At 45.1% G+C, this 22,045-nt stretch overlaps 1 protein-coding gene across 2 annotated transcripts in view; it reads left to right on the forward strand.

Moving 5' to 3' along the window:
• The first annotated feature begins 9,970 nt into the window (after nt 1-9,970).
• ILF3 (interleukin enhancer binding factor 3) overlaps nt 9,971-22,045 on the forward strand; it is a 28,954-nt gene continuing 16,879 nt past the window's right edge. Inside the window, exons 1-11 of one of the 2 annotated variants that reach the window (XM_073654189.1) lie at nt 9,971-10,137; nt 15,454-15,520; nt 15,607-15,836; nt 15,932-16,115; nt 16,207-16,354; nt 17,565-17,656; nt 18,102-18,197; nt 20,834-20,945; nt 21,040-21,137; nt 21,259-21,370; nt 21,526-21,636. In XM_073654189.1, the coding sequence (XP_073510290.1) occupies nt 15,518-15,520; nt 15,607-15,836; nt 15,932-16,115; nt 16,207-16,354; nt 17,565-17,656; nt 18,102-18,197; nt 20,834-20,945; nt 21,040-21,137; nt 21,259-21,370; nt 21,526-21,636 (1,186 nt within the window). In that variant the 5' untranslated portion in view covers nt 9,971-10,137; nt 15,454-15,517. The remainder of the gene's footprint in view (nt 10,138-15,453; nt 15,521-15,606; nt 15,837-15,931; nt 16,116-16,206; nt 16,355-17,564; nt 17,657-18,101; nt 18,198-20,833; nt 20,946-21,039; nt 21,138-21,258; nt 21,371-21,525; nt 21,637-22,045) is intronic. The other variant, XM_073654190.1, reaches the window with a different exon arrangement.

The raw sequence follows: 22,045 nt of genomic DNA on the forward strand, positions 1-22,045 counted from the left end.
GCTGCGGAAATTCCGCAGCATATACGCTTGAAAAATGCTACGTGGGCACGCAGCCTTAAAGTACACTCTGCACCCCATCTTGACTGAAAAAAAATCAGAAATGTTGAAATATTTGCAAATTTATTAAAAAAGAAAAACTGAAATATCACATGGTCATAAGTATTCATACCCTTTGCTCAGTATTGAGGAGAAGCACCTTTTGAGCTAGTGCATCCATGAGTCTTCTTGGGAATGACGCAACAAGTTTTTCACACCTGGATTTGGGGATCCTCTGCCATTCTTCCTTGCAGATCCTCTCCAGTTCCATCAGGTTGGATGGTGAACATTGGTGGCTGCCATTTTCAGGTCTCTCCAGAGATGCTCAATTGGATTTAGGTCTGGGCTCTGGTTGGGCCAGTCAAGAATGGTCACAGAGTTGTTCTGAAGCCACTCCTTTGTTATTTTAGCTGTGTGCTTAGGGTGAACCTGCGGCCAAGTCTGAGGTCCAGAAGCACTCTAGAAGAGATTTTAATCCAGGATATCTCTGTACTTGGCCGCATTCATGTTTCCTTCAATTGCAACCAGTCGCCCTGTTCCTGTAGCTGAAAAACACCCCCATAGCATGATGCTGCCACCACCATGTTTCACTGTTGGGATTGTATTGGGCAGGTGATGAGCAGTGCCTGGTTTTCTCCACACATACCGCTTAGAATTATCACCAAAAAGTTCTATCTTCATCTCATCAGACCAGAGAATCTTATTTCTCATAGTCTGAGAGTCTGAGAGTCCTTCATGTGTTTTTGAGCAAACTCTATGCGGGCTTTCATATGTCTTGCACTGAGGAGAGGCTTCCGTCGGGCCACTCTGCCATAAAGGCCCGACTGGTGGAGGGCTGCAGTGATAGTTGACTTTGTGGAACTTTCTCCCATCTCCCAACTGCATCTCTGGAGCTCAGCCACAGTGATCTTGGGGTTCTTTACTTCTCTCACCAAGGTTCTTCTCCAATGATTGCTCAGTTTGGCTGGACGGCAAGGTCTAGGAAGACGTCTGGTGGTCCCAAACTTCTTCCATTTCAGGATTATGGAGGCCACTGTGCTCTAACGAACCTTGAGTACTGCAGAAATTCTTTTGTAACCTTGGCCAGATCTGTGCCTTGCCACAATTCTGTCTCTGAGCTCCTTGGGCAGTTCCTTTGCGCTCATGATTCTCATTTGGTCTGACATGCACTGTGAGCTGTGAGGTATTATATAGACAGATGTGTGCCTTTCCAAATCAAGTCCGATCAGTTTAATTAAACACAGCTGGACTCCAATGAAGGAGTAGAGCCATCTCAAGAAGGATCACAAGGAAATGGACAGCATGTGACTTACATATGAGTGTCTGAGCAAAGGGTCTGAGTACTTATGACCATGTGATATTTCAGTTTTTCTTTTTTAATAAATTTGCAAAAATTTCTGCATTTCTGTTTTTTTTCAGTTAAGATGGGGTACAGAGTGTACATTAATGAGAAAAAAATGAACTTTTTAGAATTTACCAAATGGCTGCAATGAAAAGAAGAGTGAAAAATTTAAAGGGGTCTGAATACTTTCCATACCCACTGTATGTACCTAATTTAACTTGTAAGGTGTTCAGCATTCCACTAATCTCATTAGTATCTCAGGAGCCTCTAACCATTGTTCAAAATCATCTAGGCCCATTGTGTAAGTGTTGAAAGAACCACAGGGAGTCTCACATGTAGACCCAGGTGATGAAGTCACCTGAGAAAGATACCTCCACTAATGCACACTTAGCTTTGGGGGGAGGGTAAGAGCAGTTCTGCCATTCAGGGGGCTGAGCCCAGAGAAGCAGAAGGGACATGTGTTTTTGTAGCAGTCAGACTTGGGACAGAGAATCAAGGAGCATCAGAAAGACTTTACAAGGAGAATGAGAGACATCCTTCAGGAAAGTAGATGGATTGCATGGCACCCAAAGAGACACAGATTTGTATTCTACATGATTCTAGTCTAAGGGTATCGGCCCTTACTGGAAAGATACAAATTTGCTCCATTTGACCATCAGAGAGACCATGGATATTTTGTTTGGGGTTGCCAGGAGGGACCCACCGGTCGCCTGCAACCCACGGAGACATTCGGAGAAGCCAGATTGGGACCATCATCTGGCTCCATGAAAATTCTCGGAGAGGCCAGGTTGGGACCCTCGGGTCTCTTGGCCTTGTACCTCGATGGACTGCTAGCTTCCTAAGTTTGCCGCTACCCTCTCTCTCTGAGAAGCGGGGAGGCCACTGGTTGAGGTATTCGGCCCTGGAAGTCTCCAAAGTCGCAGCTGTTCTATCTGTTCTCCAGGTGGGCGGAGAAGGAAGGGTGAGACTGTGTAATGTTGTATCATCTTGGGTATTTGCTGGGACTGTTCTGTGTGTTTATTGTCCACTTTGTGGTTCAATAAAGTATTGCCACTCTGTTTTACCCTCACCCTGCGTTGTCTGAGTAGCTTTTCGCCCACGGAAGATCCCGGGTCTTCACACGACCCCTATTGTAGTTACTCCTCTTGCTCTCTGCTCTACCGCAGAGTTCAAGTGTATCGGCATGCTATGTACATGAATGCAGTAAAGAGAAGCGATCTCCTGGGTAGTCCCCACTGGTGGGCCTTATTCACTATCCCCCCACCCATTCTGCCCTGACACCCTTACCCAAGGCGCCAAATTCAATGGGGGTGAAAAGTTTGCCCTGCCATTACTGTCAAATAAACCATGCGGAATGCTTGATTAAGGCTATGTTCACACAAACGCAGGTGTCAAGTTTTCAGCATTTTTAAGCGTTTTTTGTGCCTATACCTGAATGAGTTTTTTTGTTTCACTGAACCTTGTGTACATGCATAACAGAGACAAAAGGACAGTGAAAAAAAAAACTCTGAAAAAACTCACCAAAAATGCACCAAAAAGAGCAAGAAAACAGCAACAAAAATCCTGAACAACCTCCTGGCAAGAGATCAGGTTTTGTTGCAGAAAATGAACACTAAAAAAAACATGATGTGTGAACATAGCCTTTGAGATAGGTTTAGGTATGAGGATAGGGTTAAATTTACGCATAGGTTTAGGACTAAGGTTAGGGATAGGGTTAGGTGTGAGGATAGGGTTAAGGCTAGTCATAGGGTTAGGTCTGAGGAGAAGGTTTAGGTTAGAACTAGATTTAGGGTTGGGGCTAAGATTAGGGTTAGGTTAGGTGTAAGGATAGGGTTATTATAGGTGTAGCGCTAGGGTTAGGGATAGAGTTGTAATAAAATAGTTAAATAAAATAAAAAGTAAAAAAAAGTATAGCTTTATTTTTAAAATGTCATATTGAATTTCAGCAAAAAGCATGAAAAAAAAAACTAGAGGATCAAATGGCAAACTATGATTATTTGATAAGTGTGCTTGGTGAATAAAAGGTTCTGTCCTGAACTGGTGGAAGGGACTCGGGGTGCTGCCTGATACATCCATAGACATAAAAACAAGTACAATGGAAAAGTGGAAATGTCGCCCCCCACACCGGCCCCGGCCTCTTGTTAGAGGTGACATTTCTCGGATCTGCCTGGTTGTCATGGCAACATCTTGAATGCGGAATCTCTCACCTTCCGTGTGTTCTGTCCTGTATTGTGTCCATGAGGCTGATTGCTCTGCCGCCCTCCATCATGCTTTATGTTTCTAGCCTTGATCGGGGCGAGGCTACGGTGTGTTTTCAGCCTCTGAATATAAGCAAAATTGTTTGCATTCACTGATAGCAAGCACAGTCTTCAGAATGGAAAGGAAAGTGTTTTGTAATATACGAAAACTTTGCTCCCTTGTTTTCTGTCTGTCAATAATGCCCGAATAATCCCATCTATATATTTTTTCTTAAATGTGTGCATATGTACATGTAATGTAGTGTGAGTGTAATAATATACTCACCTACGGCTGCTCTCTCCGGTATCCAGCGCCGGTCTTCTACTCTTCTCAGTGACATCACCGCACTTAAGACGCTCCGAGTCGGAAGTCTCTTTTACAATGTAAGTCTATCGGGACTCGTTCTGAATCTCTATAGGCTTACATTGTATAAACCACTTCAGGATCATGCAGAGTGCAGTGTGACCTGGAGAGTCTACAGAGCAGTGACGTCACTGAGAAGAGGAGAGGAACGGTGCTGGACACCGGGGAGAGTGGCGGTAGGTGAGCACTTAATACACACACACTACATTATATGTACATATACTGTATATCTCTCTCATCCGCTCAGTCAAGTACGACTCTCGATCATTCTATTGGTCATCGTTCGCCAGGCAGCTCTATCCCTCGTTGCTTCTTTCGTTTTGCCAATGGCCATTGCCATGTCACTCTTGATGGTGTAGAACCAGCGGATTCTTGGCCATCCTCTTCTTCTTCTGCCACTGACCCATCCAAGCATGACATCTTTCTCCAACGACTGACTGCATAATGTGGCCAAAATAAGCAAATATTTGTTTGGCTATCTTAGCTACCAGAGACAGTTTTGTCTTGACTTGGTCCAAGACGACTCCGTTGGTGATCCTCGCTGTCCATGGAATGCATAGAAGTCTCCTCCCGCACCAAAGTTCAAATGCATCAATTTTCTACCGGTCAGCCATCTTGAGTGTCCAGGTATCGAATCCGTATGTTGCTTTCCGTAAGTCAATTGCGTTGACCAATCTGCATTTGGTAGCGAGGGTGATGTCTCTGCTCTTCCAGACCTTGTACATACCGACCATTGCATCCCGTACAAGTGCTATGTGTCGTTTTACTGCAGGTGTGCAGTCGCCATCGCAGTTGATCATGGAGCCCAGGAATAGGTAATCGTTGACCACTTCGATCTCCTCGCTGTCGACATTGATCTTGATGTTAGAAGTTTACGCTGTTGTCATGATTTTTGTTTTTTTGACATTCAGATCCAACCCGAATTTCTCACTCTCTTCCGTAACCCGCAAAATAAATTTCTCCAAATCCTTATTGTTCCCTGAAAGTAGGGTCATGTCATCTGCATATCCTAGATTGTAGATGTTTCTACCACCGATCTTCACTCTGATATTGATCTCATCCAACCCTGAGCTCCACCTGCATATAAATTGAAGACTGCTGTTGACAGAATGCATCCTTGTCAGGTGCCTTTACCAATCTCGAACCAGTCCGTGTCTCCATATGCCGTTCAGTATTTGGTCAGTATTTTACATCAGTATTTGAAGGCCAAAACCAAGAGTGGGTAAAAAATGCAGAATTGGTGACATGTTTCTATTATACTTTTCCTTTGATTGTTCTTCTTCTGGATTTGGCTTATAAATACTTATGTAAAATAATGACCAAATACTGAATGTGTGAACATGACCTAAGACGGACAAGGTGCAGCGATGTCCCCATTTCTTCCAGACACATCCACAGTTTGTCATGTTCGATACTGTCAAAAGACGACTTGGTGTTGTAATTTCAATACTGAGATTTTAGTTTTTCACATTTTGTAAATTACTAGACCTGATGTCATAGGAATGGCGCAGATCTTGTGACGGGGAGCACTTCATTTAGAAAATGGCGCAGTCCTTACAGCACGCTGCATCTCCCAGCACTGAACATGGGTTCTAGGTCAGAACCTGCTTTTATAAGGTACCAGCCGCTCCCACCTACCTCCCCTGGGGAACTCAGATGGGGGCCGGTAAATAAGAAGCAGTTTCAGAGAGCAAAAATTATGAGATCCCTGATCTTAAGGATATCTGCCTCCCCCCCACAGGTCCTAGGTGGGAGATATTAATGCCATATTTCCCATCATGATTTTAGCTTTCTATAGATATAACACATGGCATATATGTAGTTATCCACCTGGCCGATATTAATTCTGGGCTAATGCACAGTCCGCACAGCAATACAAGTGAATGTACTTCACCACGATGCTGGAAATATGTCTCCTATATGTATGGAACCTAGGCTACACCTGTCACCAAAAACTCAATATTCATATCTGGTAACGTGGCCCCGCAAAGTGTGGGACATTGGCCATACTGTTGCTTTGAAGTCAGGAAGAGTATAACTACAAATGGTCAGAAAAGTGTCATCACACAAACCTGTTGTTTCATATTCATACTGACCACATCAAAGGATTTGGCTGCATCACAGACCCTATGCTCAGCGAGGGCCATTGAGCAAATAGAAGGGACAGCTTGTCAACTCTTCTTTCCATGGCCCTGATTCACAATTCATAGCAAAGCCATGCTCCTATGCTCGATATGAAGGTGACAGGGACCTTCACCAGGCCTTGGGCCATTGGCACCCTGCAATGATGTTACGCGTGGTCAATGGGTGTCAGAAGGGACATTTCCCATTTCCAACCACATAAAGGGGGTATCAATTACTTTTATATTGATGGCCTATATTTACTTTTATATCAATCATGTGCTGCCAGTCAGTGGCGTCACAGGAGTCCAATGGCCCTGGTGTAAAATTTGGACCTGGGCCCCCCGCATGTTGGTCAGATGTATGGGCCCTTGTAGCATTCTAAATCCTATAAGGACATACGAGTTGCACACCCTCCCCCATTATGTAGTAATGTCCCCCATCTTGGGCTCCTTCCTAGTATATATGTCCCCCATCCTGGGCCCATCCTAGTATATATGACCTCCATCCTGGTATATATATCCATGTCCTCCATCCTGGTATATATGCCCCTCATCCTGGCCCCATCCTGGTATACAGAGGAAAAATAAATCCTCCATCCAGGTATATATGTTCTCATCCTGGTATATATATCCCCCATCCTGGTATATATCCCCCATCTTGGTATACAGTACAGACCAAAAGTTTGGACACACCTCATTTAAAGATTTTTCTGTATTTTCTTGACTTTGAAAATTGTACATTCACACTGAAGGCATCAAAACTATGAATTAACACATGTGGAATTATATACTTAACAAAAAAAGTGTGAACCAACTGAAAACATGTCTTATATTCTAGGTTCTTCAAAGTAGCCACCTTTTGCTTTGATGACTGCTTTGCACACTCTTGGCATTCTCTTGATGAGCTTCAAGAGGTAGTCACCGGAAATGGTCTTCCAACAATCTTGAAGGAGTTCCCAGAGATGCTTAGCACTTGTTGGCCCTTTTGCCTTCACTCTGCGGTCCAGCTCACCCCAAACCATCTCGATTGGGTTCAGGTCTGGTGACTGTGGAGGCCAGATCATCTGGCGTAGCACCCCATCACTCTCTTTCTTGAATATAAATTCCCCACCCTGGTATATATGTCCCTCATCCTGGCATATATATATATATATATATATATATATATATATATATATATATGTCGTCCATCCTGGTATATATCCCTCATCTTGGTATATATATCCCCCATCCTGGTATATATATCCCCCATTCTGGTATATATGTCACTCATACTGCCGCTGTTCTTTAAAGGGGTTGTCCACTACTAGGACAACCCCTTCTTGATCTAAATGTTTGGCCCTGATAAAATAAAAAAGCTTATATTCACCTCCCGTGCTGGCGCTGTTCCAGCGGTGTCAGCACTCACGGTCCCGGGACTCCCATGTTGTTGTTATGACATGCGACCCTGGCGCCCCAATCAGCTGCTGGCCTCTGATTGGCCGGCAGTGTGTATTGCCGTGCACGGACCAGACGGGTCTCTGCGCCACATTACACTTCAGCTGAATGTGCGCCTGAGGAAGTACATCCAGTTGAAGTTTGTGTTGGCGTCGGACGGCCCCACACCCGCTCGGGCCTGGTTGTGACCTCTACAACAGACCGCGGTCGTTCCGCCACTGTTGGCAGTAACCAGATGTGCTCAGCTGCAGAACTGTACAGCACAGCTCAGCTGTATATTGGCCGCGGCAGGGAGCTGCATATCATCCCCTATTCAAAATTAATAAAAAAAAAATGGCGGAATTCCAGTTTTTTTCACCATTTCGCCGCACTGACGATTTTTTCCCCTTTTTTCTGTATATTATATTGTAAAATGAATGGTGTCATCCAAAGCTACAAAAAAAGAGTCCTCAGACGCATATAGGAAAGGGGGGTAAAAATGGAAGCGCAAAAATGGAAGGTACAGGGGTCAAAGCTGTTGCTTAGTAACGAAGAATGTATGTTGTGGGTGACAACCCCCAGAGATTTTGCTCTTGTGGAGATCTTAGTGTTTTTCCTTTATAATAATTAAAAAAAGAACATACTGGGACTTGTAATGCTACAATCACAGTGTAATCCATTGTCTAATTATTACAGCGCCATTTATTACATGGCGCTTTACATGTGAAAGGGGTATACATACAAAAATAATTGCAATAATCTTGAACAAAACGTGACGGCGGCTGGTACAGGAGGAGCGAGGACCCTGCCCGCGAGGGCTCACAGTCTACAAGGGATGGGTGAGGATACAGTAGGTGAGGGTAGAGCTGGTCGTGCAGCGTTACGGTCGAGCGAGGGTTACTGCAGGTTGTAGGGTTGTCAGAAGAGGTGGGTCTTCAGGCTCCTTTTGAAGGCTTCCATGGTAGGAGACAGTCTGTTATGTTGGGGTAGAGAGTTCCAGAGTAGGGGAATGCACAGGAGAAATCTTGTATGTGATTGTGGGAAGAGGAGATAAGAAGGGACTAGAGAAGGCGATCTTGTGAGAATCAGAGGTTGCATGTGGGTATGTACCGGGAGACTAGGTCACAGATATATGGAGGAGACAGTTTGTGGATGGCTTTGTATGCTGTGGTTAGGGTTTTGAACTGGAGTCTCTGGGTAACGGGGAGCCAGTGAAGAGATTGACAGAGGAGAGACCGGAGAATAGCGGGGGGACAGGTGGATTAGTCGGACAGCAGAGTTTAGGATAGATTTGAGGGGTAAGAGAGTGTTAGAGGGGAGGCCACAGAGCAGGAGGTTGCAGTAGTCCAGGCGGGAGATGATGAGGGCGTGCACTAGTGTTTTTGCAGATTCATGTTTGAGGAATGTGCGAATCCAGGAGATATTTTTGAGTTGGAGTCGGCAGCAAGTGGAAAGGGCTTGGATATGTGGTTTGAAGGAGAAATTAGAGTCCAGAGCTTGTGGGACTGGGAGAGTGGGCAGCCATTGACGTTGAATGATAGCTCAGATGGGGGGGTTGAATGAGATGGTGGAAAGATTATGAATTCTGTTTTGTCCATGTTAAGTTTTAGAAATCTAGCAGAGAAGAAAGATGTGATAGCGGACAGACATTGTGGGATTTTGGTTAGTAGGGAGGAGATATCAGGTCCAGAGAAGTAGATCTGTGTGTCATCAGCATAGAGGTGATAATGAAAACCATGAGACTCTATGAGCTGTCCCAGGCCTAAGGTGTAGATGGAGTAGAGCAGGGGTCCTAGCACTGAACCTTGGGGGACACCGACAGATAGGGGGTGAGGTGAGGAGGTGGTGTGTGAGTGGGAGACACTGAATGTCCTGTCTGTTAGGTATGAGGAGATCCATGATAGGGTCAAGTCTGTGATGCCGAGAGATGAGAGAGTCTGTAGTAAGAGGGAATGGTCCACTGTGTGGAAGGCAGATGACAGGTCCAGGAGGAGGAGGACAGTGTAGAGTCGCTTGGATTTGGCGGTTAGTAGGTCGTTGGTGACTTTGGTCAGGGCAGTTTCAGTGGAGTGGTGCGGTCGGAAGCCAGATTGTAAGCAGTGGAAGAGGGAGCAGGAGAAGAGGTGGGAAGACCATTCAGTCTAATACAAATCATCCAAACAAAAGCCATTTTTGACCTAATTTATTGTGTTTTCTGATTTCTCACACATATCCCACATAACACAGCTTTTTCCGTTGAGAATTCAGTAAATCCTCAGCGATCACTGTGGGAGCCTCCATTGTTCTCTCAGCCGCACATCGTGATTATACGCCGCCATCTTGGCAGCAGCATCACTAATCCTCTCAGCCAATCACGATCCTCCATGCGTTGCACGCCTCGACTGTGATTTCTTACCTACCAATAGAATTTGCCGACGTCATCGCTGAGGGGGCGGTGGCCTGACCCTGTACTATATATGCACTTGCAGTCTGCCGCTTTCGGTCTAACCCACATTGCCGGGCGCTTCCATTCTTTCGCGCCAGTCGCTGGTGTCACGTGAGTGGGATTGGCCAATCACGCTTCAGCTCCGCCTCCTTCCACCGACCGTTTAGCTGCGCAGTCAGGCCGCACATCGCCGGGTAAGTCGGAGCTGTTGTTCCGGTATTTTCTGACGGTAATTCACGAATTCCTGAGGTAACTATCAGCGTGTTCTACATGAGGGAGCAGTGTGTGTAGTCAGGCTTCCAGAGAGAAAGAAAAATGCTTATAAAATGGCTGCCGCCATTTTCTCTTGTGAGGGGATCGGCGCCATTTTGTTTTGTTCCGCCGGCATTGTTATCACCGGTGCCGGTTTAATCACGGTGTTCTCTCCGTGCTCTGGTATATTTAACCACTTATAATCTGTTTTTATCTGTAGACTGGCTGAGGGGGAAGGGGGTGGCGGTGCGGGGTTTCCGGCCCAGTCTGGCAGGGGCTTTGTCTCATTAGCTTCCTGTTCACACGTGCGGCTCTTTTGTGCGAGCTCTTAAAGGGGCACACCAATTTTCTTTCCCCATCTCCCACTGCAGTTATTAATAGTAATGATCCCTGCCTGTCTCCACAACCTGGGGGGGGGGGGGGAGGGTTGTATTAATGCAATTTATTATTATTTTTTTTTTTCGAAAGGCCTTTGTGCCTCCACTATCTTTCTGGGTCTGCAGCCCCTCTCCCCCACACTAAAGAAAATAAAAATTTTTTTTTTTTTCCTGGGTCCATTGATTGCTGCAGTCAATCACAGAGATCGACGACTTGTTAATTCTACATCAGAGCTCTGGGATTGTCTGCAGTGGTCAATATTACGCAGCAGTCAATCACCTGACTACTGGTGCAATAAATGGTCCCCTCATATAGTAATTAAGTGGAGGGATTGAGCCTCTTGTGGTGATGTCCCAGCACTGCAGTCATCACCAGTGTCAGAGGTGGGGTATCACCGCATCTTGGGCAGGGAACGTCCACAGATCCGTCTCCCCCTGCCAAGAAAGCGGTGGGCTACACCTGTGTTGTGGTCGGAGGGTTTATTCCTGACTGTGTCCATGGGATGGGAGGAGGCGCTGCTCTTCATTGTCTATAGGGTTGCACTGTCTGGCGGTTCTATAGTCAATGAAGGAGCTGATGAGCTGCCCTCCTTCCCCACGTACAGGGGGGCCGCGGTGTCCGTTGTGTGGAACAGTCGCCATGTTGGGTGCCCAATCACCTATTTTTCTGGGTTTTCAGCAGTCGAATATAGTGAGATGAGAATCCTGTGTAAGATGGTTGGACCAGGTATAGTCTGTATTGTGACGGGGGTTAAGTTGTACTGATTGCTGGGGGTCCGACCTCTGATCCTGACCCTCTGGGCTTGGATTGAGCTGAAGAGACCCCCCCCCCTCCGTGCTCCTCCTCTTCCGCTCCGACTGTGGCAGAGAAAACAAAGCGCTGTACTTGCTATATTGGGACTGGTCCTTCAAAGATGTGCCCCCAGCAAAAATGTTAATTGATAATTCATTAAAGGGGTTGTCTGCTACTTTTTATTGATGGGTTATCAGTGTCCAATCGGCCGGGGTCACACACTAGGCACCCCCACTGATTAGCTGTGTCATCGGTTGGATTGCGGAGCTGCGCAGTCTTCTGATAGTGGTAGCGGCTGGTACTGCACATCTGCCTCCTAATCAATTCTATGCAGGGCGGAAGTGTAGTACCCTGATGTGGCCACTATTAGAGGTAGGAGCAGCTCTGCAATCAAGCCTTTCCGGTCGAGAACCGCTGATCGGCAGGCATGCCAGCCCCCAATTTGTCAGACTTTGGTTACATATCAGTGAAAAGTAGTGGACAACCTCTTTAAAGCACCACTCCAGCAGGTTTTTTTCAGCTCTGGAGTGGCGTTTTCCATGTAAGTCCCCTGCCCCCGTTCATATACTTGCCTTCCGGTGGCTTCACCTTTTGCCGATGCCGCTCTGGTCCTGCGGTGCCATCTTGTACCCATAACGTCTGACTGGCTGGAAGTTAGAAGTTATGTCACAAGCGCAGTGCCAGTCTTGGAGCCAGAACCAGGGTCTCATGGAGATGTATTGAAAAGCGACCTTCCTGAAACACTGGAGCTGCCGGCAGGTCACTTCTCGCCTGATGCTGACGGGAGTGATACTGGGAAAGGATGAAGGTGCGGCAGGGGAATTGCATTTAAAGCGACACTCCAGTGGTGCAATAAGAAACCCGCTGGAGTGATGCCTGAAATGGGTTGTCCACTACTTGAACAGCTCCTTGTCGTGCCCCTGCTAAAATAAAAGCCTATACTTTCAACCTGTGAAGGCGCTGCTCCTTTGATGTCGGCACTCGCTCTTCCAGAGCTCCTGTACGCTTGTTGTGACGCCAAGGGCCTCCTGTTGAATTGAACATGAGAAGGAAGTTGGAGCAGTCGTAGCCTTCATGTTTGTTTTGTCCAAAGGCCAAGACACTGACTCCAACGCTGATTGGGTGCAGGGGTCATGTGTCAAAACAACCGCACGGCAGCCCCGGGACCGCGAGTGCTGACACTGCCGGAACGGCACCAGCACGGGAGGTGAGTATAAGCTTTTTTTTTTTTATCTGGGCAAAGCCTTTAGTTCAAGAAGGGGCTGTCTGGGTAGCGGACAAGCCCTTTAATGTCAGCAACTTACTGTAGTTGTACTGGCATACTTAGCCGTCGCCATTGTCTGCTTACCAGCATCGCTGGTCTTTCTGGGTCATGTGATCGCTTCTCCTCATCAATGTAACTGAGGCTCCATAGACTTACACAGTGTAAGTGACTCCAGTCTACACACAACCCCCTGCTGAGCTGCTGTCTAATGTCTAGTTCTGTGGGTCAGAAGACGAGCTGGAAACGAATACTTGACAAACACTTGTGATATAATTGGCAGTTTTTTTTTTTTTGCTAGCAATCTTTAAGGGACTTATTCAGCCGATGTGTTCACCAGTCCTGATCTGCAGTAATGGGCACCATATAAAGAGGCTCTTACGGAGTATAAAAAAAGCATCTGGGCTGCCCAGGTGTGGATGGGGAGGCGCACCTTACTCCACCAGCAGCAGCTTCCTCACTAGTGAATCTGCCCCTAAGCGTCTGATCGCTGTGTAATGCCTGGGGCGTCCTCTACAGCAAAACTCACTTGTAACACGTGCAGTTCTTGTGAGTCATAACTTCCAACTTTGTAGTAAGCTGACCACATCTTCTATGGACTGCCCCCTCAACCACTAAGGGCTGAGACCTATTGCTCTAAACACTTGCATAGGGTTGGCTCCTGCCACAAAAAAAGCCAATTGTCCATGGAGTTGGTGCTGATTATAACCCTCTTCATTTGTATTAGAAAGCACACGAATCTGCACATTACACATCCTGGGGGCTAGACCAGGCAGCAAAAGATGGGGCACACTTGCATGGAAACAATTGTTTTATTCTCCCACCTTAATCTCTGCTTTAGTGTAGTCATGTGCCACCTAACTTGGTGCCTATTGGGGGGGGGGGTATCCTCAGTTGTACAGACAGCGATCTGAGCTGGCATACTTATTCTATAATTTACATCAATTTTTGTTACCAGCTTGAGAATGTGAAAGGGGCATGGCTACTGATCCCTGCACAAAGTGGCTTGCTCAAAAATACATGGTCCTCTATTACCCCCCCCTCTCTTTTTGGGATCCATACACTGTACCGCAGTTTGATTCGCAACTGATCCTGTGATCAGGTAGGTCATAGGAGTATGAGTTGTGCCCCATCAATGTTGGGGAAAGCAGGGGTTGGGTATACTGTTATATCTTGCCCAATTGTTCTGTTCCTGTGAGATGGGCAGTTATAGTCTGGCAGCTGCTTTATTCTGTGTATAGACCGTTCAGCTGTGCGTACGTGTTTAGTGGTGGGGGGACAGGAATTTTGTGCTGCAGATATGTAGAGTCCGGTCTTGCCCTAAATCCCTGCAGTTTTTTCCTTTTACTTGCTGATGGGGTGTTGTATAATCTGAATGTCACGGCCCTTGTTCTGTGAGGTTAGTGAGGATGAACAGACCTTGACAGTGTCCTGTCCTGGTATCTCTCCCCTGCAGTGTGCACTGCAGTATGGAGGCTGTGTGAACAGGGGGGTCTATAAGACCCTGCACATCAGCCCGGCCCCAGCGCTTTGCCTGTCCCTGGCTGCTCATCTTGTCTGGCTCCCCAGTGAGTAGATTAATTTCTTCACCTTCATGATCGTCCTACAGATAAATGCGTCCGATCCTGGTAATCACCTTATATTCTAGTAGGGTATTATTTTTACTGGCGCAGACAGCTCTGGAGGTCATAGCAGCTGTGAAGTGTGTGTGTGTACACCAATGGATTACCGCATAGTAACAAATGTTTCAGAACAAAGACGTCACCTCTTAGACATACAGCGGCAGTGGTGCATTGCTAGGCTGCTGAACAGTTGTTGGTCAGAGGGGTTCTGCTGCCAGTTTCCAAATTGTCATTGGGTTGAAATGTATCTGACTATCTTATGTGCCACCTATTATGCAGGTTGATTGTTAATAGTATCTTTAACCAAATAAATTGAAGCCTTGTACAGTCCCTCTATTGCCTGACATTGTGGTGCTGACTAAGGCTTTGTTCACACTAGATATATTTTCAACTTTTTTTTTTTTCTGCAGCAAAGAAGCAGTGTCAAACTCAGGATTTTCTTGCAACATTTTTTTTTTTTTTTTGCTGCATCTTTGGTGTTTCAGGATCCCAAAGTTCAGCTTTGCGTCCACCACGGAAGCATGTAAACAGGTCACCAATGCAAGGCATGTTCATGAAAAATACTCATTGCAAATGTAGTAATTTACTTACTTGGCAGTGCATTTAGTTTGTAGGGCAATGTTTACTTTCACACTTTGAACAATGCCTGACAACTCAATGGCAGACAAATTTCACACCTTGGTCGACCACGGTATTGTTCAATCTGACACCTTGGTCGGCCAATGCTTACTTTGTACACATAGCTAATTTAATTAAACTGTAGTAATCCAAACTGCCATCTCAAGTGAACAAAACAAGTTGGTGAACTTGGGGAAAATACCAAAAATAAACGTGTTGCACATACGGCAGTACTTGCTTGTTTAGTGAAAAAAAGCAGTAAAACGTTCTGCTTTTTCAGGAATTTTTTGCATCACTCAGCGCTTTTTAAATCTATTGAAAGCAATGTAAGTGACATGCTCTATTGTGCAGAAAACACAAAGTATGAAAAAACAAGCTGTGTGCATGAGATTTCTGAAATCTCTGACTTTGCTGGTACTGTAAAACACAGCTGAAGAACTGCATAAAAAATGCAGAAAAAACCCAATGCTAGTGTGAACATGGCCTTATAGTGCATAACTCGCTTGGCGGCTAGAACAATCCCTATGGAAGTATAATAAATGGATCTTTCCCTGCTCCTATTTAGAGATTGCATTTGATCATTTCAGATCTGTGAACCCCCCTGTTAAGGATCCTGTAATCTCATCTTTCCCATCTACAAAGGCTGCCACTATGGTAAGTGGTCATACACGGCAGCGACTTGTGGTAAGGATCTGTAACACCCGGGATGTGCTCCTAACTTCTCGCCTCCACACTTCCAGCGTCCCATGCGCATCTTTATGAATGATGACCGCCATGTCATGGCCAAGCACTCTGTGGTGTATCCAACCCAAGAGGAGCTGGAGGCGGTCCAGAACATGGTGTCTCACACCGAGAGGGCTCTGAAGGCTGTGTCAGACTGGATCGACCAGCAAGAAAAGGTGAACACTGGCGAATCTGTCCAGCCAGAACCTGTCGTCGCTGAGGAACCTACAGAAGAGGGCAAGGAAGGGTAAATATCCTCTCCCACTGTGTATCTTCTGACCAAAGCAGGATCAGTTGTGGTCATATATATTTTATCATTAAACTTATTTCCCCTTCCCCCAGCAATGAATCTAAAGCTGCTGAGAACTCCACGAGGACTCTTCGCGGTGTGATGAGGGTAGGACTTGTTGCCAAAGGCCTACTCTTGAAGGGGGATCTCGATCTGGAACTGGTTCTCCTATGCAAGGACAAGCCCACCATCTCTCTCCTGAAGAAAGTCGCGGACAACCTTGTTGTGCAGTTTGCTGTAAGCCAGTCTATTGTGTCCTTGGAAACGTAAGTCCTTTATCTCCGCTGAAGATCGGGGGGGGCTGATCTGTGGTCTTATATACTTCTAGACGGTTTCTGAGGAGAAATATGACGTTCTACCCAACATCCGAGAGGCTTCTATTGTCATAAAGAACACCAAGGAGCCGCAGCTGACGCTCAACATCCGCCTGACGTCCACTCTGGTCCGTGAGGAGGTGGAGAAGCTGAGTGCAGGAGGTACGAATGGTAGAGAAATGGCTGTAACCCAACACTTATCCCCCTCCCAACCCCACACCCTTCCTTTCCTGTCAAGCCCATCCTCCTCTCACCTCTACAGACCCATGTAACGTGTTTTACCCTCCCACATAATCCGTTTTGATTGCACCTGATTGATTTATAACAGCATTAGCTGATCAGCATCTATACTGTAATAACCCCCCCCCTCTTCTGGGCCTTGCTGTAAGTGTGTTGTAACTTGGTGGCGCCCTCTGCCAGAGACTGTAATATCCACATACAGTGGTGACGGGGCCTGCCTTAATTTATGATCTGTATGCCCGGTTGATGCTGTAGTTGAGGATGTATTTCTAGTTGTTGCATGTGGTTTTTTTTTTTTTTTTTTATATATATACAGGCCGTGTGTGTTGCTGCAAGAATACCCAAAGGAGTCTCTTTAGCTGGAGAAACTACTTGGGGTGTTTAATTCCAGCAGGTTTTTTCATTTTTGCTAAAGTTAGAAAGAGAAAATAATGTATGGGTCCTATATGAAGACGTTGCCAGTAAATGGGCGAGCCTTATCTAAACCCTGGTGTTGTGACATGGTCTTGCTGCAGCACAGACGGCTTCCGACATGTTGTTGTTCTTCTGATATGTTGCTATTTGGTTCTGACATGTGATCACGTATCAAGACTTCTAGTTTGTCGATTTTTAGGGACGCTGGACCTTTGACCAACAGGACTCTCTCTGTCATGGGCTGTGGCCAGGGCAGTCGAGCTGGGTGGAAGGTTTAATTTAGTTCCTGCAGTCAGCCAGCAGCCGAAATCATTATTTTTTAATCTCTTATGTTCTTGATCTATCCCTCTCTTTGCTTTAAAGCAGCATTCTGACATTGTTGCCTTTTCAGCACCAAACTAAACTGCAAATGTGTCGTGTGAAAAACTCAGATTTGACTTTGCTCTTATGATTCTCTGTGATTTTCAGTCGTGTTTTTTAGCTTTTGCTGCGATCATATGCAGACTGCTGCTTTATTGCATTAGGCATGTTATTAGATAGTTGAAAAGCAGGAGACGAGGGATGCCCGAACTCCTCTTCTGTTAGCGCAGGTCATAGGGTATTATGTCAGCAGTAGTACAGAGAAGCCCCACTGCCCTCTGGAAGCTGCCTCATCCCCTGTCCGCCTGACAGACAACCCCTTGGTCAAACCGTGCCTTGTCTTCTTATCCATGAATAGAGACGCTATCAATCAGCGATCCTCCGGACGTTCTGGACAGGCAGAAATGCCTTGCTGCATTGGCGTCACTCCGACACGCCAAGTGGTTCCAGGTTTGCATTTTATTATTTCTGTCTTTAAAAGTAGTAACTTGCCATTTTTTTTATTTTTGTATATTTATTTTTTTACGTAAAGCAGCTCACATGTTTGTTTTTTTTAGACGATAATATAAGCAAACACCAGAGCAGTAGCTGTGCCGAAATGGCTCCTGTCACCTCACGGGCAGCCATCCAGGAGCGCAGTGACCACTACTACACCTTATCACAAGGATACATAATGCTTAGATATTAGTTGCTGCTTTGTTCTAAGAGTAATCCTACCATAGCTACACCGTAATTGCTAATGTAACATACATAAGGCTTATCCTTTTTTAAACATAGCTTACATTTACCCTTGACAAAGTAGCACTATATGTCTTTAATATATTTTTATTTTTTTATTTTTTCTGGCTTGTGCTGGTGTAACTTTGAATACTAATCGGCATCTTCCTTGTCCCAGGCTAGGGCAAATGGGCTTAAATCCTGCGTCGTTGTAATCCGTGTGCTGAGAGACTTGTGCACTCGTGTACCAACCTGGGAGCCTTTAAGAGGATGGGTATGTATCCTAATGTTTAGTTAAATATGTACGGTGCAAGTCTGTAGTGGGTGTAATGGGGTGGTCCCTGCCCATATCCAGCAGGTGATAGCCTGTATTACAGGCAGGACCTGCTTGTTAAACTTAAACAGTGCAATATCCTAGGGGAGCATAATTTCATGTGCAATCGAAGGGCACGGATGGATTGCGGAGACAGCCGGGGTTTTGCTGAAGACCTCCTTGTTTGTCATTCTGGAGCTCCCTTGTAACCCGGGTGGGCAGGCTTAAAGGAGACTGACTATTACTATGTGCAGCAATACTGTGGTACTGCTTTATAAAGCACAGGCCATCAGCTGATAATTGCTTCAAATCCCCTAAAGGGACTAACAAACACAGAAAAGTGAGGGGGAAAAAGTTCTAATATATCTATAGATCTCATGGCCCTCCACTTTTCCTCGTATTAAACAAATAACAGTGTGGTATTGCTGCATTCAAAACAGTTCAATCTATTAATACTTAACACTATTCATTAACGCCGTAAACAGAATTAAAAATCAAATTTGCGTTTTTGTCGCTGTAACAAGCGATCAAAATGTCTTGTCTGTCCTAACATTCAGGCCATATTTGGCCTTTCTGAAATCTTATTTGAGAATACGAGCAGCCCGAGTTCCAAAACAAATACGTTTCGGAAGCTAAAAAAGTGCTCTACATAATAAAAACTAACTCCAATCACCCATGTCTATTTACTTTCAGCATTTCTACACTATAAACAACAAAGTTGTCATAATTTATAAACAGCTGTGGAGTCAGTAAGCCAAACCTCAAACTCCTCAATGTCCCTGACTCCACAACTCCCTCATACACGGCTCATGTTTAAGTGCTAGATTTACTGTAGTGCAGATTAATCTCAGCTAAAAGTCTAGACCCCTAGATCAGGAATAGGACAGACATTTATAGGACGTTTCATACTCTTCCAAAATACTTATGAAAAAAAATATTCCCCAAACTGCATTGAACTACTGTACCCAATTTATTTATTTTAGGAGTTGGTCTATTTTATACAGACTCCACCAAAATGGACACAGACTCCACGACTGACTCCATAGCCGTGATAATTAGTAAATGGCATTATGGGAAACAAAAATAAAATTTAGACTATTAGTCGTTCGCCAATTCAAAAAGCGAATTGCCCAGGGCAGATCGCTTGGAAATCTCTGTATGCCAGATCACCTTCAGTTGATCCTGTTAAAATCTCTGCCTCAAGAACTTTTCTATTCAATGTTACAACTAATAGAGTACCATTGCAGAGTCCTCATTTTGTATTCAAATTTCTCTACATAATAATGCTGCCCACCTTAAAGGGCACCGGTCACATCCTAGCTACCCCCTACACTGCCTCCATAGTGTTAGTGATGCCATGTGCATCACTAACAAGCTTTTTATCATTAAAATTGGTGCAGCTATAATTTTTTAACATTTAATATATTTAGATCCTACCTGCTCATTCAGTTATAGGGGTGTGATTCTCGCGTTCAGTCATGGCCGGGCGCCGCATTCAGTCACTGCTGGCGCTGCCCATGTATTTGAATATTGCTCCCGGCACATGCCCCACAATAATAGCGCCTGTACAGTGAGACTCTGTGACTACCAGCTTCACTGTGCATGTGCTGTGACTATCTGTTCCCTGCGCTTGCACAGTGAAGCTGCAAGCTAAACAGACTCGCTGTACATGCGTGAAAATATAGCATGTGCTCAGTGAAGTTGGTAATCACACAATGTTCCTGCCCAGTGAGGCCGTGTAGCTCGCAGCTTAACTGCACACGCATGGGGAACAGAGCGTCATAACGCATGCAGTGAAGCTGCGAACTACACAGCCTCACTGCGCAGACGGCCACACATGTACAAATGCACCTGCGCCCCACAATATCAGTGCTTGCCGGGAGCAATATTCAGATACATGGGCGGCGCCAGCAGTGACTGATTGCTGCGCCCACCCCTGACTGAATGTGAGAATCACACCCCTATGACTGAAAACAAGCTGGTAGGACTAAGTGTATCAAAGGTTATAAAATCATATTACCAACAATTTTAATGAAAAAAGCTTGTTAGTGATGCACATTGCATCATTAACACTATTGGGGCAGTGTGGGCGGTAGCTAGGACATGACAGGTTCCCTTTTAAGTCTAAGGCTATGACTTGGCATGCCTGATGGGGTTCATCTACAACAGAGTTGTCGCTCCAACGTCAGCTGAAGTTTTCCCGGGACTCACCTCAAGATTAAGCTCTTTATGTTGTAAGATACGCCAAGGTCATTTTTACCACAAAATCTCTGCAATGGAGTGACTCTGCCCAAAACTGAGACAGCTCTGATCTTTTGGCCCTGCCAAAGTATTACAGGTCCTGCTATAAAAATAAGCCTTCCCCTTAAAATTATATATATATATATATATATATATATATATATATATATATATATATATATATATATATATATATATATATATATATATATATATATATATATATATATATATATATATATATATTGTGTCGCACTTAGATTTTGTAATGCCTGCATGTAATATTTTTGTCCACACTGGTTTTGCTAAATAGCAAGGTTTTATGTAACCTGACTCTTATAAACATTATATTTTAGCCTCTTGAGTTGCTTTGTGAAAAAGCTATTGGAACAGCCAACCGGCCAATGGGTGCAGGTGAAGCCTTCAGGAGGGTCCTTGAATGCCTTAGCTCTGGAATATTGATGCCAGGTTAGTTTTATATTTTTTTTTCCCCCAATGCTTGCTGAACAGCACATATTTTAAATGATTGTGACCAAACCCATAAATGACCCTGTGTCTACAGATGGTCCTGGATTACACGATCCCTGTGAAAAAGAATCTACAGATGCTCTTGGACACCTAGAAAGACAGCAACGAGAGGACATAACCCACAGTGCTCAGGTATGGTGGCTGCTTTCTTTGGAGCATCAGTCCTTGGCTACTGTAGTGGAGGATGAGTTTTCCTACAGAAGTTTTTTGCTTTGTCATTAACACTTGTATCCATCTTACTCTTCCACTACAGCATGCGCTCAGACTCTCAGCATTTGGTCAATTGCACAAAGTTCTGGGGATGGACTCTCTGCCATCAAAGGCGCCTAAAAAGTTAAAACCAGAGCCTACCATTGACTACACAGGTATGTAACTAGTAATTACAGCCTAGACTCGCCCGCAGGTTGTCCCATACCACTTGGCCTTGGCTTAAACTGCAGACGACTCCCATAATTTCATTGCTTTTCAATAGGCTTTGCCATCATCTTTTATTGACCTCATTTCATCCTTTACTTTACAGTCCAGATTCCTCCCAGCACCACTTATGTTATACCAGCCCTGAAACGACCCATGGAGGAGGACGGAGAGGACAAATCGCCAAGTAAGAAGAAAAAGAAGATTCAGCGGAAAGGTATTTGAGGGGTGTTAGGCAGGGTGCTACCGGTTATGTAACTTATAACTCTCGGGTCAGGAGATTTCAGCTCCACACCTCACTCACTCCAGCAGGAAGCTTAGTATTAAGATCTAGGAAGTACATTAGCTTTTTCTTGGAAGGCTTACAGTATAAAATTGCCTTTTTTTTTCTTGGAACGCAAGGGCATCTCATTGGTATGTACATGCATAGCCCCCTAGAACTAAGGTTGCCACAGTACCTTCATTTTAATATTAAACCAGTGTCCAGCTCTTGAGATGCACCCACTAATCCCAGGTGATCTTGTAACCCAGTTATACAGCAGCTTTTAAGACGAGGGTGTGCCTTTAATCAATTGGCCTTCCTTTTTAATATAGGTAATGAAAAGTGGTGGTTCACTGTAGTATTT

This window comes from Phyllobates terribilis, unplaced genomic scaffold (assembly GCF_046119375.1).
Source record: "Phyllobates terribilis strain yellow unplaced genomic scaffold, ASM4611937v1 Scaffold_11__3_contigs__length_659146591, whole genome shotgun sequence".
Lineage (NCBI taxonomy): Eukaryota > Metazoa > Chordata > Amphibia > Anura > Dendrobatidae > Phyllobates > Phyllobates terribilis.